The sequence below is a fragment of the Trichechus manatus genome, unplaced genomic scaffold (genome assembly GCF_000243295.1).
Source record: "Trichechus manatus latirostris isolate Lorelei unplaced genomic scaffold, TriManLat1.0 scaffold00087, whole genome shotgun sequence".
NCBI classification, from domain to species: domain Eukaryota; kingdom Metazoa; phylum Chordata; class Mammalia; order Sirenia; family Trichechidae; genus Trichechus; species Trichechus manatus.
In genome coordinates, this window is record NW_004444023.1 from 7178004 (window position 1) to 7196884 (window position 18881).

Sequence of the window (18881 nt, forward strand, 5' to 3'; positions counted from 1 at the left end):
CTGTTTTACTCTTTCACATTTCAAAAAGATATTTTACCAAATAAATTGCTAGAAGTGGAATTGCCCCATTTACAATAAAAACAAAAACTGGAAATAACCAAAATGTCCTTCAGCTCGTGAATTCATAAGTACTTTTTTGTTATGCCAATACAATGGAATAATATCTAGTGACAAAAAGGAACAAACTATTGATACTGACCTTTACTAGCTTCTACTGGTCTTTCCCACTGATCAACCATATAGGAAAACCTTAACTTCCTGTAAAATGGTTGTGCCCATAAGCCCATTTCCTAACCTTTGTACAAAGTGGATAAATGTCACGGCCATATTGTCTGCCTGAAAGAGATTTACCTCACACCATATTTTTGGTGAGGAGCCCTGGTGGCACAGTGGTTAAAGCGCTCCACTGGTAACCGAAAGGTCGGCTGTTGGAACCCACCAGCCACTCTATGGGAGAAAGATGTGGCAGCGGGGGCAGATTAACCAGTTAGCAAAGTAGGCACAGATTTACAGTAAGCAAGGTGTGCACGGATTTAAATGTGTTTACTTACTAATTTGTCGTGAACAATCTCACATGGGTGGAAAGTTGTGGTGAAATTGTGCATTGCAGATTAAGCATAAGTAAGTCCGTGCGTACCTTGATTATTGGGTAAACCGTCCCTGTGTGGCAGCTCTTTATCTTCCATAAAGATTACAGCGTTGGAAACCCTCTGGGACAATTCTATTCTGCCCTATAGGGTCGCTATGAATTGGAATCGACTCTACGGCAATGCGTTTGAGTTTTCGTATATTTTTTTGTGTGTAAGCTCCAGCCTCTGAACGACTATCCATTTTCAGCCAGGGTTGAAGCGTGACTCCTCATCCTCCTGGCCATTTCTAGTTGCTGGCACAAAAATGCCCGTTTGCCTCTTGTACGGAACGTATTCAAAGATGGCTGCTCCCAGGGTACCCTGGCAAAGAGGGCTCGGATGTATTCCAAAGTAAACCAAACCCGTTGCCGCCGAGTCGACTCCGACTCATAGAGACCTATAGGACAGATTTGTACGGCCCCATAGGGTTTCCCAGGAGCAGCTGCTGGATTTGAACTGCCGATCTTTCGGTTAGTAGGTAAGCTCTTAAACCACTGCACTACCAGGACTGCAGGCGGACGTATTAGCTCTAAAGAATTCAGATTTATACTTCGTAGAAACTCTTCAGACCCTCGTTGGCCACCGTACGCCGGTTGGCTGGGAGGTCGGGCCAGAAATGGACGAATTTCAGGCAAGTAATTTCTGTCTGCGGCCATCTCCTTGGTGCGGGATGAAAATCTGCGCAGTGGTTGGAGTGTCTGCGTGGAACAGGGTGAGAGGGGTCTGTCGGCGTCCGCGTTGGGTGTTATATGTGAGCCACCGTTGGGAGTTTAGCGTGAGTGCGTGCCCTTTTGCCGGGCATAGTGAGGAATCCGTAATTGGAGGTATGTGATTGGGGTGTCTTTGGCGTCAGTCTTGGCGGGGAGAGGGGTCTTGTGGTTAGTGGTTCAAGATCCCCAAAAGCCAACGAACGGTTTTGAGGTCAGATTTTGGAGTCTTTGCGGTTTACTCTGCCCGTGGGGCTCAGTGATTGAGAGCTGGAGAAGTGCTGTTTGCCTACGAACGCGGGATATCGTTTGGGTTCTCTTTGGGGTAAATGATGGAGGAGCTGCTTTGGGGTACGTGTACAGGGCTTTGTGGCCCAGGTTTTGGAATTAATTCCGGGTGGTGGTGGTCTGTGTTACAGAACGCGTGGAGGGCTGAATTTTCAGAGGTTCAAGTCCCATGTTTGGGGCATGGTTTTAGCTCCCGACGTTGGCTGCATTGGAACGGACTTGATGGACGCCAACATTCCCTGTCAGGCCTTCAGGATAAAGACCCCTCTCCACAACTAGTTTTTAACTTCTCACATGGTTTCTTACTCTTGAACCCTCAAGAAAGTACGTTTTTCGGGAGATGAATGATTCAGCATATCTAAAAGTAATGTTTTCTGATGGCGGTTTATCCTTCTTGCTGCAAATTTACAGGATATTTCTCATAGATACGTATTTTTCTCTACCACCCTAAATTTCGTTTCCCAAAGCCAACCCTTGTAAAAAATATTAGTATATTTAAATGTTATGCTTTTATGTTATATGCCTATGATTCATAATTTGGAGAAGCTGGGTAAATGGTGTTATGATTTCCTTTTTCACTTTATTTCCTGTAATAAACATTTCCAGATTGGGAATTTTTAATACCAAAAGCTTTTTTCTTTGTGAACCGGTGGTATTATGAGTGGGCTTACATTAAATATGTGTGTACATTTGGAAAGAGATGGAATATTGAAAATATTTAGCTCTCAGCTTAGGAACATTTTATGTTTATGTATTTACTCTTGAGTTTGTTGCCTTGCCTTTCCTCTCCAGTCTAGATGATTTACTTCTGTTGCAGTTTTAAATGTGTTTGTTACTTTTTTGTAACTTCTTTTTCCTTATAATTTTCTATAGCATAAAAGACTTGTTGCTGTTGTGGCTTTGAGTTGATTCCATCAATATTAAATGTTTACTTTATGTTTGATCACCTCCTCACTGTCAAGTCGATTCCGACTCATAGCAACCCTGTAGGACAGAGTAGAACTGCCCCATAGAGTTTCCAAGGCTGTAATCTTTATGGAAGCGGACTGTCACATCTTTCCCTTGCAGAGCAGCTGGTGCTGATGGGTTTGAACTGCCGATTTTTTGGTTAGCAGCTGATCGCTTAACTGCTGCGCCACCAGGACTCCTTTTGATTACCTTAAACCAAAACAACCTATTGCCATCGAGTCTGACTCGTAGCAACCCTATAGGACAGAGTAGAATTGCCCCATGGAGTTTCCAAGGAGCCACTGGTAAATTCAAATCGCTGACCTTTTGGTTAGCAGCCAAACTCTTAACCACTAGGCCACCAGACTTCCAGTTTGATCACCTTACTAAAGTCTTATTATTGTAATATCTTTTCCTACACCCGACTTTCATTATGGAAAATTTTCAGAAATATTAAAAGAATTTTGAAGTAACTGCCTATGTACCCACCATCTAGATTTTGCCATTAGCATTGTACTAGACTAGTTCTACCAGTTATCTAACTATGCATCCCTCTGTCCATTAATTTGTCTTTTTTGTTGTTGGCTTTGTTGCGTTTTGAAGTAAGTTGCAGACATCATTACCCTTTGCTCTAAATACTCCTCCTAATACTGCCCTCTATTCAAAGGTCTTCAAAATTAACTTTGTTGAATGAATGCATTACCACACAATTACAGAATATTTTACTCCTGCACGTAATTATCTAGAGTCTTGTTGATAGTCTTTTAGTTGCTGTTTTATTTGATGAGCAGACATCTTATTTACAAGTAATTTTGACCAGGTGTGAAGTGCATGGACTTTGGAACGAAATGAATCTGGTTTTTAAATCCCGATTCTGCCTCCTGCTCATCGTGTGACTTGCACATCCTTTGTTTCTTTTCCTCATTAGCAAGAAGAGAAAGTAAAATCCCTCGCTCAGAGTTATTTTGAAGATTAGATGAAGTATAATACTTAAAATAAGTTTCTGATGCCAAGAGCTTTATTTATCTGAATAAGCAAGACTGCTAATTTCCTCTTATTTATGCTTTTGTGTTTTGTAAAATTTATATTTACAACACATTTTCTTTCCCTCTTCTTCCATCCCTCCCTCCCTCCCTCCCTCCCTCTGTGTCTCTCTAATTTTGTCTCTCTCCCTTTCTTTTTTTAAGTAGCAACAACTTTGAAGGTATGAATTTGCAGTAATGACACAGCAACGTCAATTTTAGTTTTAATGTAGAATGCTGATATTTTATAATTTAATACACATTATGTGATTATAAATAACGAAAGTAAAAACCTATCACTAACGTGGAGCACTGACTAATGCAACATACAGATATTTTGGAGCCTCGATTTAAGGTGTTTACACAGCAACAGTGGGATCATCTGGACCCAGTGGGAATGTACACTCAGAGTCCACTTTTTCTTCAGCCCACAGGTCATGCCTTGCTAGAAACAAGAGGAATCAAGTGAAGGAAGGAGGAGGAGATTCCAATACTTGGGTATCATCAATTCTGTGTACTCCCTTGTCTGGAGACTGAGATTTTTGAACAGACATTCAGAGCTGATCCAGAAGAGACAGTTAGCAACATTTCCCAAATTCAGAAGAAAATGATCCAAGCCCAGGTAATTTTGGTTTGTTCTATTCCTCAATAGATTTGTAGCTGTTTTTAGTTGCTTTCAGGTCGGCTCCAATTCATGGTGACCTTAAGTATAACAAAATGACGGATTTGTGGAGTCCTGTAGAAATCAGTGTGATGAAGCAGGAAAGTATAAATTGTGATTAGTAGGTTCTGGAGGAAAGTAAACTTAAAATTCTAATTTCTAAATCAGAACTAGGTAGGATCGGGAATATATTATTGATATGATTCATTGTTGATTCTTATATTGGCTCTGAACCTACATGGTGAATATAGGAATTTGTATTATTCACTTGCTTGTAACTAGTGTATAATTTACTATGATATGTATGCGTATATATATATACACTACTTTAGCAAGATGTTCTGCTTTAGCAAAAAGGTATAATGGCTACATATTACAGAAACTTGGAATTTTTAACTTTTTGAATGAATGGATGACTGCACAATTACAGAATATTTTAGTAGGATTTTGATACTATTACAATGGATTAAAAAAAAAAAAACCTCCAATTTCCTGTATGGCAAAAAAGAGCAGAGTAACTTCCTTTACATTCTTTCCATATCAAAAAAACATTACTTCATTAAACAGGACCCTATTATTACAGGACTCCCTGACATTCAGCGACGTGGCTGTGGAGTTCACCTGGGAGGAGTGGCAGCTCCTGGATCCTGCTCAGAAGGACCTGTACCGAGACGTGATGTTGGAGAACTTTAGCAACCTGGTGACCGTGGGTGAGAACAGCTCCCCGGTGTCTCTCAGAGGGTGCCCATTCAGTGGCTTTCCTTTCTCAACTACTTAATTTTTCGAAGTTCCTGCCATGCTCTTAAGTGATAGATTCTCAGATCCGTTTCTGGAGGCAAAAAAGTGTAAGATGCCCTCTTCTGAGAGAAAAGCCTTAACTTTACAAATGTGAAAACTCTCTAGTCCCTAAAATGTAACATTTTTTCCTTCTTGATATACCACCACCCAGTTCGATAAGTGTAAGTCTTCTGTCATTTCCCATGAACAGGGTATCAAGCTAGCAAACAAGATGCACTCTCCATGTTGGAACGAGGAGAAGAACTGTGGACAATAGAAGATGAAACCCACTGTCAGACTCATTCAGGTGAGTGAATGGGAACCGGCAGAGTGAGTGAGGAAATCATTCTAGACATTCTGTAAGGTGCCACAGCTATGTGGTTGTCTGAGGTACATAAACCGACCTTCCTTGCCATAGGATGTTTTCTTTTTAGGCGTTTAGAGGAAAATATGCCACTTTTCTCTTTTCTGAAATCTTATCCCTGTTTCTTTTATCTTACCCTGGTTTTATATTGTTTGTTTATATTGATTTCTTCCCCCTAGAATTCCCAGATTTCCTTTTCTTCATTCACTGTCATAATCAGTGTCTCTGCCTATTACTTTCACCTCTCTTGCTATGACATTCCTACTTCCAAGCCTCTCTCCAAAGAGAGAACTTTGAATTCTTTACTGTCTTGTGACTATTCCACCTTCCTGTCCCACTGAGAAGTACTGATTTCCCTTTGTAACATACAAACCCACGTTGGAGGTTGTTCCCCAGGATAACTTGAACTCTCACTATACACTTAAAGGTAGTCCCCAATTTATGACAGGGTTCTGTACCGACAACTCTATTGTAAGTTGGTTCTGACGTTAAGTTAAATACCTCTTTTTTTTTTTTTTTAGTTTTCATTATTTTTATCTTTTGTTATCAGTATCTTTATAAATCCAGTCTTTATTTATGTTTGGGGTTGGCATGAAAACGATAACATGAGCAAATTATACGCTGAAACGTATGTAGTACATATTACTAACAATACCCAAAAAAACCCGTTGCCATCAAGTCGATTCCAACTCATAGCGACCCTATAGGACAGAGTAGAAAGAACTAACCCATAGCGTTTCCAGGAAGTGGCTGCTGGATTCAGAATGCCAACCTTTTGCACAGTGCAACCAGGGCTGCATTTCTAATGATAAGATGTACCAAAAAAAAGGACGGTTGTTAAGTGCGGTTTGTCATAACTCAAATACATCATAAGTCGCGGACAACCTGTATATAGTTCCTTTGCTTCTCTTTCCCCTCTACTCTGAGGTTCTCTAAATTTCTGTTTTCCATTTTCTTTTGTTCTTATAACCCTGAAAGTCTCCAGTTCCCTTTATTCCCATGAGTTAAACTCTTTCTGTTTTTAAGGTAGACAATTCCAACTTAACTTCTCCCTCAATATTGTCTAACTTACACTTTAAAAGTTCTGTGTTATAAAAATTGTGTGGCGGTAGTATCAGACCTCGTCATCTAACTTCACAAGGGGAAAGAGAGAATCATTATCAGCATCATCAGCCCAAGGCTGATTCCTGGGAAGCAGAGGTCAGGCATACCTCCTCTCTCCAACCTTTTTAACAATTCCCGCACCAGCTGTCCTTCCCACGACACTCTCTACTCCTTTACTGAGTTTGATAATTCGTTGCAATGGCCACACAGAACTCAGACAATTCTCATGATTATAGGATTTATTAGGGAGGTGCCAGCTTATAATTCAGGATCAGAAACGACTCAGGATACAGTCATCAATTGGACAGCATTTTAGCCATGCTCGTAGGCAAACCTCTCCCTGGCCCTTGGCCTGTCAGGCCTCTTGGGCCAGCCTGGCCTCTACCCTGTTCAGACAAGTGTTACAAAGCTCTTTACCCACTGCAGTCAAGTCAGTTCTGACTAATAGTGACCCTATAGGACAAAGTAGAACTTCCCCATAGGGTTTCCAAGGCTGTAAATCTTTACAGAAGCGGACTGCCACATCTTTCTCCCACGGAGCAGCTGGTAGGTTTTGAACTGCTGACCTTTTGGTTAGTAGTTGGACACTGTAACTGTTGCCCATCAGGGCTCCTACAAAGCTCTTTAGCTCCACTGTTAAGTTCCCAGAGGCACCCCGCTCTTCCAGCAAGCGTTGGCCTGAAGGCGCTCAGCTCTCTCACTCTGTGGGTCGGCGAGTCTAGCTTCACCAAGTGCCTGGAGGCACCTACTCTGCCAGTAAGCCTCCTGCTGGCAGGTACTCAACTCTAACTTTGTGAGCTGGGAAGCCTACCATGCCATCTCTTGCCGGTCTCCTGTTTCTGCTGCCACCAGTTCTTTGCTGTGCTTGCCACCGCTTCTCACCATCTTGCACCATCTCTGGTTTTACAACTTTCTGTCGCCTGGGTCTAGGAGGTTCTCAGTGCAGGAACCCTGGGTCCAAAGAATGTGCTCTGCTCCCAGTTCTTCTTCTTGGTGGTATGAGGACTCCTTTCTGCTTCTGGGATTGCTCATTTTAAACCTACTGGGGTGGCAAAATTGACCAATACCCTCGTTAGGTTCCATACACCTTGTTTGCATGGTCCGACTTCCAAGAGATTGCCATCCACCCTTTGTGGGCCACAAGCAGCTTATTTGCATAGTCCCACCCAGGCATTTGGTGGGAGTTACAAAACCATGGTGAGAAAGGCCGTATAAAAGCAATCTGTCACACCGCGTATGTATTTTACTCATCTCCCTGGAAACTGGCCTATGGCTTCCAACTTTCTGTACAAGTAACATGAGTCATTCTTTTTCGAAGAAAAACCCGTTCTAATATCCTTTTTATTACCTTAGGTTCTCCTGTAGTACTGTACATCTTAAATGCCGAGTATCCTGGTATTACCTTGAATATCCTACATAATGAGGTTTCTTTGTAACAGTCTCTGCTGTTTGTATTGATTAACTAGAAAATACCTTTTTAATATCCTTGATCATTTCCAACACAAAACAGAACATAACTGCCTCAAATTTCTTCCTTCGTACTTTTGCTAATTCTAATTACTCTTTATTTTATCTATGACCTTACTGCTGCATTCATTTCCCTAAAGCTTTTGTTTTCTAGTGTATTTCAAGTATATAATTCAATGATTTTTAGTATATTCGCAAAGCTGTGAAACCATCACCATAGTCAATTTGGGAATGTTTTCATTTCCCCAAAATGAAACCCCTTCATCATCATAAGTCACTACCCACTTCTTCCATGGTCTCTCCTTTCTCCTCCCTGTCCCTCCCCCAAGCCCTAGGCAGTCACTAAGCTGCTTTCTACTGTATAGATTTGCCTGCTGTGAACATTTCATAGAAACAGAGTAATACAAAATGCGGTATTTTGTAATTGGCATCTTTCACTAAAGGTAATGATTTTCAAGTCCATTGTTATTTCATCATGTATCAGAACATCATTCTTTTTTATTGCTGAATAATATTCCATTATTCTATGGTGTTGATGTACCACATTTTATTTATCCATTTATCAGTTGATGACCATTTGGCTTGTTTTCACTTTTGGGCTGTTATAAATTAATGTTACTAATAACAGTCATTTACAGTGTTTTTAGGGACTTATGTTCTCCTTTCCCTTGGGTATATAATTAGGATTAGAATTACTGGGTTATGTGGTAACTCAATGTTTAACTTTTTGAGGACCTTCTAGAATGTTTTCCAAAGCAGCTGCACTATTTTACATTTCAACCAGCAGCATATGGGACTGCTGATTTCTCTAATTCCTCCCCAGTACTTGGTATCAGTCTGTCAGATGATAATCATCTTAGTGGGTGTGAAGTAGTATGTCATAGTGGTTTCAATTTCATTTCTCTGGTGACTAATGAAGTTAAGTATCATTTCATCTGATTATTGACCATTTGTACTAGATCCGCCCTTCTCAAAATTCCCATTCTGCTTTCTGCCTGTAATATAGAAACTTGATCCTGAGAATACTGTATCTTATTCATAGTATCTAAAGCATCTTTAAGGAGCCCTGGTAGTGAAACAGTTAAGCACTCGGCTACTAACCAAAAGGTTGGTGGTTTAAACCCACCCAGTGGCTCTGTAGGAGAAAGACCTGGTGATCTGCTTCCATAAAGATTACAGCCAAGAAAACTCTATGGGGCCATTCTACTCTGTCACATGGGGTTGCTATGAGTCGGAATCGACTCGATGGCACCCAACAACAACAAAAGCATCTTTGCCACCCAGGATTGAAGGGCCTGTTTTCATTCTTCCTTGTGTATAAATGGAAATCGTTCACTAATTTCTTTGTTTGACTGATTAGCCCTGCAGGGAAGGGACCATACCCCTCCATCTGTTTTTCAAGCATTTCATAATGCAAGATTTGGATTGTCTGGGTATGTGTAAAATTGTGGTGGTAGTAGTAATAGCAGCCTCATCTGAACCTGTCTAACTTCAGGGGGGATAATGACCAGGATCAGCCCAAAGCCGATCCCTGTGAGGTAGAAGTCAGACATAACCTCCACTCTGCAACCTTTTTACCAATTCTGACACCAGTTGTCCCTCCCACAGCACTATCTGCTTCTCTTTGGGGTTTAATAATCCCTTGCAATGGCCACACAGAACTCAGAGACTATACTCGCAGTTAAGTGGTTTATTAAGGACCGTAATACAAGTCAGAATCAGGATCAACAGGCTACAGCTCATGATCAGGAAGCCTGTAGGCAGTGTCTCCCTTCTTCAGTGTAGGACAGCTCTCTCAGCTCCTCTCAACTGTGCAGGTCTCCTCTCAGACCCCTCAGGACAGGAGTCCTCTTGGCCCCCTGATGACAGGCTACTCTCAGCCCCCTCAGGACATGCAACTGTCAGTCCCCTCTGGACAAGTTCCTCTTGGCTGTGCCGTCTGCTGCTGCTGTCTCTGCTGCTAGGCCTCTTATAAGCCTGTAGCAGTCTTCAGTGGTACAGCCCTTGACCTTGTTACAGCTCTCTCACAAGGTTCCTTGCCTCTTCTCTCTCTGTTCTTCCTTCTCTCTTCTTTTGGCTTCTTCCTGCTGCTTTTCTTCATGCTTGTTTCTGTCCCAAAACCTCTGTGGGGCTGGCTGCATGTATATACCCAACTCCTTGGCAGTTCAAGTCCACCAGGTGCTCCTTGTAAACTCTATAGGGCAATTCTACTCTGTCTTCTAGGGTTGCTATGAGTCGGAATCGATTTGACTGTGGTGGATTTGGTTTTGGGTTTTTTTTTGGTGTCAATTTCAAGGCATTACCCTCCTACCAGGGCCGCAAACTGACCAATCCCCTCTCAGTAGGGCACAGACACTTCATGTGCATAGCAGGCTACAGACACTTCATTTGTACAGTCTATTGACCAATCCCTGCAAGGTGTGTACCAGCCACAGGGTAGGCTGCAGCCCAAGGCCAGACAAAAAGTATCAAACCACAAGTTGTTTACAGTTTACCCAGAAAATGTAACAAACCTTCTTGGGTAGAAAACTAGGGCAAAGGTAACTCCTCAGATCTTAGGGGGAAAAGTCTCTCAGGCTGTTTTTCCAAAGAACCAAAGCGCAAGGCCGCATAAAGGAACTCTTTTCACCACAGTATGTCATATAGCTCCCTAAGGGATACTCTTGTAATCCTATAGTTGGTGAATCAAAGCCCTAATGTATAGCTGTTTACTAAGAAATAGGGAAATATTACAGGAATAAAGATGTTCGTAGTTATGAATGAGAACTCTTTGAGTAATATTTAGTACTTAAACTTTTGATCATGAGGCACTTTTCCTACAGTTCAAGGCTGTATAAAAGTAACTGTAAAAATGAGCAATAAAGACAGGGATTAATTTAACATTTAGAAAACATAGAGCTTACAGTGTTATAGACAGAGTGGGGAATGATACCATGACAGACCAGAGGCATATTCTGGTTTTGAATAAGGAAGTGATAAAGCAGAAGGAATGAAAGTGTGAAACTGAAAATGTGCAAGGCCATGAGGAGGACTTTTAAATAACTGGCCTGAAGCTGCTCACATGAAGGCCAATGTTAGGATATATTTGTAAGGGACCTAATGGAGTGGAAACTTTTCTTTTCTTTGTACAAGTATATCCCCTTGATGTCTTCCACCTCTCATACCTCTAATATCCGCATTTCACAATCTGCGAATGTCTTCTTTATTTCCTTCTTTGTTCACTCAGTTTCTGCTGACTAGAATTGAAGCTCAGTAGAAATAAGGACTATGTTTTATATCCCAAACATGAGCGCAGTGCTTTGTATATGGTAGCTATTGAACAACTATTTGTGGAATAAATGAATGCAGGCCTCATTATTGGATCAACCACTGTGGTCTGATGCTCCTCCAGTTTCTTTTGTCTGATATCCTTCTAAATTCTGTGTTTTGCTGCTAAAAATAACCTGCTTGTATTTTACTACCCTGTATTTTGTGCAAAGAGCTATTTAGAAAGTAACCATATTATATAGATTGTAAATTATCCATGTTTGTACACTGACTGCTTTTACCTTTTGGTGTTTATATTAGTGTGTTTTTACCAATGTATACATGTATACATGGGGTTTCTTTTATACTCATATCATAGGGTTGTCACTAAAGAGCCTACTTTTTAAATAGATTTATTCCAAACTAAGATTGTGGAATGATTCATTGTTCTTTTTTTTCTAGAAATTGGGAAAGTTAATGATCATCTCCAGTGTCTCTTGCAAAAGCAAAGAATTCAGAAGTGTATGGAACAATGCCATAAACATAATGCATTTGGAAATATTTTTAATCAGAAAAAAAGTAATTTTCCATTAAAGCAACACCATGATATGTTTGACTTGCATGGAAAAACTTTAAAATCAAATTTAAGTTTAGAAGACCAGCACAGAAGTTGTGACCTGAAAAACTTTACTGAGTTTAATGGAGATGGACAGCCCTTTCTCCAAGATAAGCACGAGCAAGTTTATAGTGATAATACATTCCCCAAAAGTCCAAAACCCATCAGTAACAAGTCCCAGATCATTAACCATCAGAGAACTGCCAAAATAGTGAATGCCCATGTATGCAGTGAATGTGGCAAAGCCTTCATCAAGAAGTCTCAGTTCATTGATCATCAGATGGTTCATACAGGAGAGAAACCTCATAGATGCAGTATGTGTGGGAAAGCATTCTCCAGAAAATACAGGCTGATTGAACATCAGAGAACTCATGCAGGGCTGAAACACTATGAATGCACTGAATGTGACAAAATCTTCCTCAAGAAATCACAACTAAATATACATCAGAAAGTTCATATGGTAGAGAAACCATATATATGCAATGAATGTGGGAGAGCCTTCAGCAAGAAGTGTTTGCTCATTTATCATCAGCGAACTCATACAGGAGAGAAACCTCATGGGTGCAATCTATGTGGAAAAGCTTTCTGTACAAAGTCCAGTCTTACTACTCATCAGAAAACTCATACAGGAGAGAAGCCCTATATATGCAGTGAATGTGGAAAAGGCTACATGGAGAAGAGGCGTCTTATTGCACACCATCTAACTCATACTGGAGAGAAACCCTTTATATGCAATGAATGTGGTAAACGATTCACTTTGAAGAACAGTCTTATCGCACATCAGCAAACTCATACAGAAGAGAAATCATATATATGCAGTGAATGTGGAAAAGGCTTCTCCATGAAGCACTGTCTCATCAGACATCAGCGAATTCATACTGGAGAGAAACCCTATATATGCACTGAGTGTGGAAAAGGCTTCCCCCTGAGAAGCCCTCTCATTAGACATCAGCGAACACACACAGGAGAGAAACCCTATGTATGCAATGAATGTGGAAAAGGCTTCACCATGAAGATTGATCTCATCATACATCAGCGTATTCATACCGCAGAGAAACCATATATGTGCAATGATTGTGGAAAAGGCTTTACCGTGAAGAGCCGTCTCATTGAACATCAGCGAACTCATACAGGTGAGAAACCTTATTTATGCAGTGAATGTGGAAAAGGCTTCTCAGCAAAGATCCGGCTGATTGGACATCAACGAACTCATACAGGAGAGAAGCCGTATATATGCAATGAATGTGGAAAATGCTTCACTGAGAGGAGCCATCTCAATGTACATCGGCGCACTCATACTGGAGAGAAACCCTATGTATGCAATGAGTGTGGGAAAGCCTTAAGTGGGAAAAGTGTGCTCATCGCACATCAGCGAACTCATACTGGAGAGAAACCTTATGTATGCAATGAATGTGGAAAAGGCTTTGCTAGGAAAAGTAATCTTGTCGATCATCAGCGATCTCATACAGGGGAAAAATCTTACATATGCGGTGAATGTGGAAAAAGCTTTTCTGTGAAGCGTACTCTCATTATACATCAGCAAACTCATATTGCAGAGAAATCGTATATATACAATGAATTTGAACAGGCTTCTAAACAAAACGCACTCTCATTGTACATAAGCGAACTTATACTGAAGAGAAATCCTATGTGATAGTTAAATTTTATGTGTCGACTAGGCTATGTTTCCCAGTTGGTTGGTCAGACACCACTCTAGTTGCTGTCATAGAATAGTTACCTATGATTAAATCAGTTGGCCTTGGATAGAGCAGATTACCTTCCATAATGTAATGTAGTTTAATCACCCTCCAAAATGCATTGTCATTTAATATGGTCAAGTCATTTGAGGTCATATCAGTGTAGGGTGGATCTTAGAGCTAATGACTTACGAGTTATGAGAAGACGAGTAGAGACAGGGACACATACACACGGGAAGACAACATGTGGGGATCATCTACAAGCAAACGAACACCAAGGATTTTTGGCAGACACCAGAAACTAGGAGAAAGGCTCACAGACAGAATTGACATGGCTGAGACCCTGATTTTAGCCTCCAGAACTGAGAAAATAGATTTCTGTTTTTCAAAGCCAACCACTTGTATTAACTGTAATGGCAGCACTAGGAAACAAAGGCACCCTATGAATGCAGCCAGAAGCTATGTCTCAAACAACATGAGAGATGTTATATAGGAAAGACTCCGTTTGTATGTACTGAGTGTGGAAAATCCTATTCGCACAAATATGATCTCATTACTGATGGAGAATTCACACAGAAGAGAAACCATAGGAGTGCAGTGAATGTGGGAAGGTCTTCACCACAGAGTAAGTGTACATCAAAGAACTCACACAGGTGAGAGACCATATGGATACAGCGATTGTGAGAAGGCTTTCTCCCACTTGTCAATCCTTGTTAAACATAAGAGAATGCACACAAGAGAAATGTGCAGATTCAGTCAAGTTTGAAGTTCCTTTAACAGAGTCAAAGCTCATTACAAACAAGGGGTCTCATGCAGAAGACAAACCCTATGAATATGATGACTGTTAAATTATCTCTGTACAACTCAGGCCTCTTTATACATCAGTGGGTTTCCAGCAGATTGGAATGTAATCAGTATGAGACAGCCTCTTATGAGATGTGCACCGTCAGGAGATTAAAGAATTTCCCCAGAAGAGAAACCTTTTCAGTACAGTGAATGTGGTAGTGCCTCTTGTGATCATTACCTCACATTTTCTGTTAGTGAAAAACGTAGGAAAAAACTCTGATCCGTTTAATGTGGAAATGCCTTGAGCAGAAATTTTTAGTTCATTATTTGTCTGAATATATAATACATATTTATACTGAGATAAATCTTATAAATGCAGAGACTAGTAATTCTAATTGTCTATGATAATCACAGCTTCTAGCTGATACAAAAATAGTGGCCATGAGAAAGCCTTTACCCAGAAATAAAATCTCAGTAAGTGTCAGAGAGCTTACATTGGAAGAAAACTTTAAGATGACAATGAATTTGGCATTGGCATTATTTCAGTGATATATTCTTAACATCATTTGTCATAAAAATCATACAGAAAAACCTTTGAACATGCTAAATGTGAAGCACTGTTAGCAAAATATTAGAGAAGTCATGAAGGAATGAAGTCCAGTGAAAATGATATTTGCATGCTTTTTGTTACAAGACTCATCATCTTACACCTCACTGACTGTCTTGTTATCCGACATTTCACATTTATGACAATATCCAACTATTTTGCACATTAACAGCATATATCTGACAGTAACAAACACGAAAGGTGTGAGGCGAGGGTAACACTGAAGGTGAAGGTTATGTGTCAACTTGGCTGGGCCATGATTCTCAGTGGTTTAGCTGTTATGTAATGATGTAGTCATCCTCTGTTTTGTGATCTGATGTGGTCCTCTAGTTTCACAATGCCAGTTTCTCATAAGGACCTAGTCTTTGGAACCTAACCATGTCGGTGAGAAGAGGATGTATATCAAATACACCCGATGTGCATTTTCAAACTCAGTAGTTTGAACTTTATTCTTTGTTGCCTTGTTAATGGTTCCATAATTTAAAAAAAGCAGACTGCTCTCCTCATCACTAATTTTTATTCTTATATACAAGACAGGAGTGTCAATGACTATCCCATATTATGTGATTTGTTCTTATATTTCTTTGGCTTTAAGTTTGTGAATTTAGCATATGAAGTACTTAAAAGGAAATAATATTTTAAATTTATAAATGTAACAATGTACTCGGAAATGCTTAACTAAGTTTATAATATGATCGAGTTTTCAAAACCACCTTCAAAGTTGTTATGTCTAATTTGAAATAATTTTAAGCTTGCACAAACTTGCAAAAATAGTCCAGAGACTTTCCAAGTATCCTTCACCCAGCTTCTTGCAGTGAAAGCATCCTACATAACCATATTGCATTATCAAAACCAGGAAAATGACAAAGGTAGAATGCTATTAATTAAATCCTCAACCTTATTTGGATTTCAGTAGTTTTCATACTTTTTTTTAGTGTTTAATTCTAAGAAGTTTTATTAAATGTTTAGATTTGTGTTACCACCACAACAATCAGGAGATAAAACTATTTCATCAACACAGACTCCCATGTACTACCTTTTTATACTCACACCCTCTCTCCATTTGTAACCCTGGCAACCACCTATCTGTTCTCCATCAGTATGGAATAGTATACAGTGACAAAAAGGGACAAGCTATTGATACATGCCACAGCTAGGATAAATTTCAAAATAATTATGCTGTGCCAAAGAAGCCAGACAGTATATACTGTATGATTCCATTCATACATTACAAACTATAGTGAAAGCAGATCAGTTTAGTGATTGCCAGGAGCTGGGTGGAGAGGGCAATGGGGAATTACTAGTTAATGAGTATAGTGTTTCTTTGGATACGATGAAATGTTTTGGAGGTGATGGCTAGATGGAGGTGATGGCTGCATAATATTGTGTATGTAATAAGTTCCACTGAATTACGTACTTTAAAATGGTTAATTTACATTTTGAAATTTTTATCTTGTAAAAATGGCATGGTGGAGGCATCTGATCTAACTTCATGAGTGGGAGGGAGAATCAGCATCAGCCCAAGGCTGATTCCTGTGAAGCAGAGGTCAGACATACCTCCTCTCTCCAACCTTTTCACCAGTTCTGACACCAGGTGTTCCTCTCACAGCACTCTGTATTTCTCTGCTAGGTTTGATAATTCTTTGCAATGGCCACACAGCTCAGACAATATTCATGGGATTTATTAGGGAAATAACAGCTTACAATTCAGGATCAGGAACAACTCAGGATACAGTTCTTCGGTCAGGACAACTCACATGTGCCCACAGGCAGGCCTCTCTCTGACGCTTGTCCCCTGAGGCCTCCTGGGCTGGCCCAGCTGCTACCCTGCTCGGGCAATTTTTACAAGGCTCTCTAGCTCCACCAATAAGTGCCCAGAGGCACCCCATTTCTCCAGTAAGCCTCCACCCAAAGGTGCTCAGCTCTCTAGCTCTGTGGTTTGGTGAGCCTACCTCCGTGACAAGTGCCTGGAGGCACCCCTCTGCCACGAGCCTGCTGTCTGAAGGTGCTCATCTTTTCTTGCTCCATGGGCCGGGAAGCCTACTGCGCTGTTTCTTGCCTGTCTCCTGGTTCTGCTACCTCTGCTGCCATTTCTCTGCCTGCTTCTTACCATCTTTCACCATTTCCGGTGTTACAGCTCTGTCTCCTGAGTCTAGGAGGTTCTCAGTGCAGGGATCCCGGGTCCAAAGCATGCACTCTACTCCTAGCTCTTTTTTCTTGGTGGTAGTGAGGTTCCACCCTTTCCACTCTGGGATGACTCATTTTAAGCCTAGCGGGATGCAAAACTGACCAATCCCCTTGTTACGGTTCCATACACCTTATTTGCATGGCCCCACCCCCACAATGGTGCCATCTACTTTATTTGCATTATTAGCAAACCATCCAATCCCCTTGGTGGATCACAAGCTCCTTTTTGCAATCATTTAGTGGGAGTTAAAAGACCATGGTGAGAAAGGCCACATAAAAGTTATTCATCATACCACATACCTCAATAAAAAAATTCAAAAATATATCCAGAGTAATTGTTTTCTTCCTCCTCATTTCTGCTAATGTTGCCATTTTACAGTTATAATGCCAACACAACATTGTTATAATTATTGCTTTGAAAAACATGCCTTTTACAGAAGACAGTAAAAAAGGAAAAAAATTATTTGTACATTCTCCTCTGCTTACCTACATATTTCCAATTTCCAGAGATGTTAATTTCTTGCTATTGGAGTTACCATTTGAGGTCAATTCCATTCATCCCTAATGGTCTCCTTTTCTAATGTCTTTATATTGCCCTTATTTTGTAGAAATTTTGCTAGATATCAAATTCTTCATTGAAAATTATGTTTCCCTTTCAGCTGTTTGACTATATCATTCCATTCCTTTCTTTTCTCCACTTTTTTTTTTTTTTTTTGTGATGAGAAGTGCACTGATCATTGCTTTTTATCTGCAAATAATGAGTTTTCTCTTGCTTTTCAAAGTTTTTTTCTCTCTTTGGCTTCAATAATTTGTTGTAATTATCTCTAAATTTTGTATAATGGCCACGCACAACCAAATCTGTTTGGTTCAAAAACTCAGCTATGAATTTGTATTCCAGGAAACCCCCAAAATTTAGGGTTTTGTTGAAAATTTCCAGTCTGATGAATATATTTCATCATATTTTGGAAATTAGTGGCCATTATATTTTCAAGTATTTTTTCTTCACCTGTCTTAGCTGTCTTCCTGCGATTCCTATTACAAATATGTTGATATATTTGATGTCTCACAGGTCTCTGAGGCTTTGTTCACATTTCTTCAATATTTTTGCCTCTGTAGAGTGGATATTTCTTTTGATAACAACAACAGCCATAGTCTTTGTACCTCCCACCAAATGACTGGGTGGGATTATGCAAATGAAGTGCTTGTGGTCCACCAAATTGATTGGATAGCTTGCTAATCATGTAAGTAAGGTGCACGGCACTCATAGCGAACCTATAGGACAGAGTAGAACTACCCCATAGCACTTTCGAGGAGCGATTGGTGGATTCAAACTGCCAGCCTTTTGGTTAGCAGCGGAGCTCTTGACCACTATGCCATGAGGGCACCTTTGTAGGGTTGGGACCATGCGAATAAGGTGTATGGGGCCCTGATGGGCTTGGTCAGCTTTGCCACCCCACTAGGCTTAAAATGAGCCATCAAAGAGGTGTGGGGGGGGTACCTCAAGACCATCAAGAAAGATGAGATGGGATTTGAGTGCATCCTTTTGACCTGGGATCCCTGCACTGAGAAGCTCCTAGAACCAGGACGCTGAGAGAGTAGAAACAACAGAAAACAAGACAGCAGTAGCAAAAATGATAGCATTGAGAAACAGCAGGAACCAGGAAGAGCTGGCGTCAGAAACGGGATTCATTGCAATGGCTCCAGACTCATGAAAGCATGGGACTTTGTAAGAGAAAGAACAAAGCAGTGTGGGAAATGAAACTTTTGATTCTTGG

General features: G+C 40.5%; 1 protein-coding gene across 5 annotated transcripts; it reads left to right on the forward strand.

Moving 5' to 3' along the window:
• Positions 1 to 1077: 1077 nt before the first annotated feature.
• On the forward strand, positions 1078 to 16550 carry LOC101348190 (zinc finger protein 615-like). 5 transcript variants are annotated; one of them, XM_023736395.1, is made up of 5 exons: positions 1078 to 1107; positions 4022 to 4216; positions 4839 to 4965; positions 5244 to 5339; positions 11676 to 16550. In XM_023736395.1, exons 2-5 carry the CDS (start codon positions 4202 to 4204, stop codon positions 13481 to 13483), a joined length of 2046 nt encoding a protein of 681 aa, XP_023592163.1. In that variant the 5' UTR covers positions 1078 to 1107; positions 4022 to 4201; the 3' UTR covers positions 13484 to 16550. The 5 variants fall into 5 exon arrangements, with proteins under 5 accessions (XP_023592163.1, XP_023592159.1, XP_023592161.1 ...); XM_023736391.1 differs by lacking the exon at positions 1078 to 1107 and adding an exon at positions 1128 to 1341; XM_023736393.1 differs by lacking the exon at positions 1078 to 1107 and adding an exon at positions 1334 to 1453.
• The last annotated feature ends 2331 nt before the right edge of the window (positions 16551 to 18881 follow it).

Coding starts and splice junctions, on each gene's coding strand:
- LOC101348190 (XM_023736395.1), top strand. Junction 4,966..5,243: donor TAGCAACCTGGTGACCGTGG/GTGAGAACAGCT, acceptor TCCCATGAACAG/GGTATCAAGCTAGCAAACAA. Junction 5,340..11,675: donor CCACTGTCAGACTCATTCAG/GTGAGTGAATGG, acceptor TTTTTTTTCTAG/AAATTGGGAAAGTTAATGAT.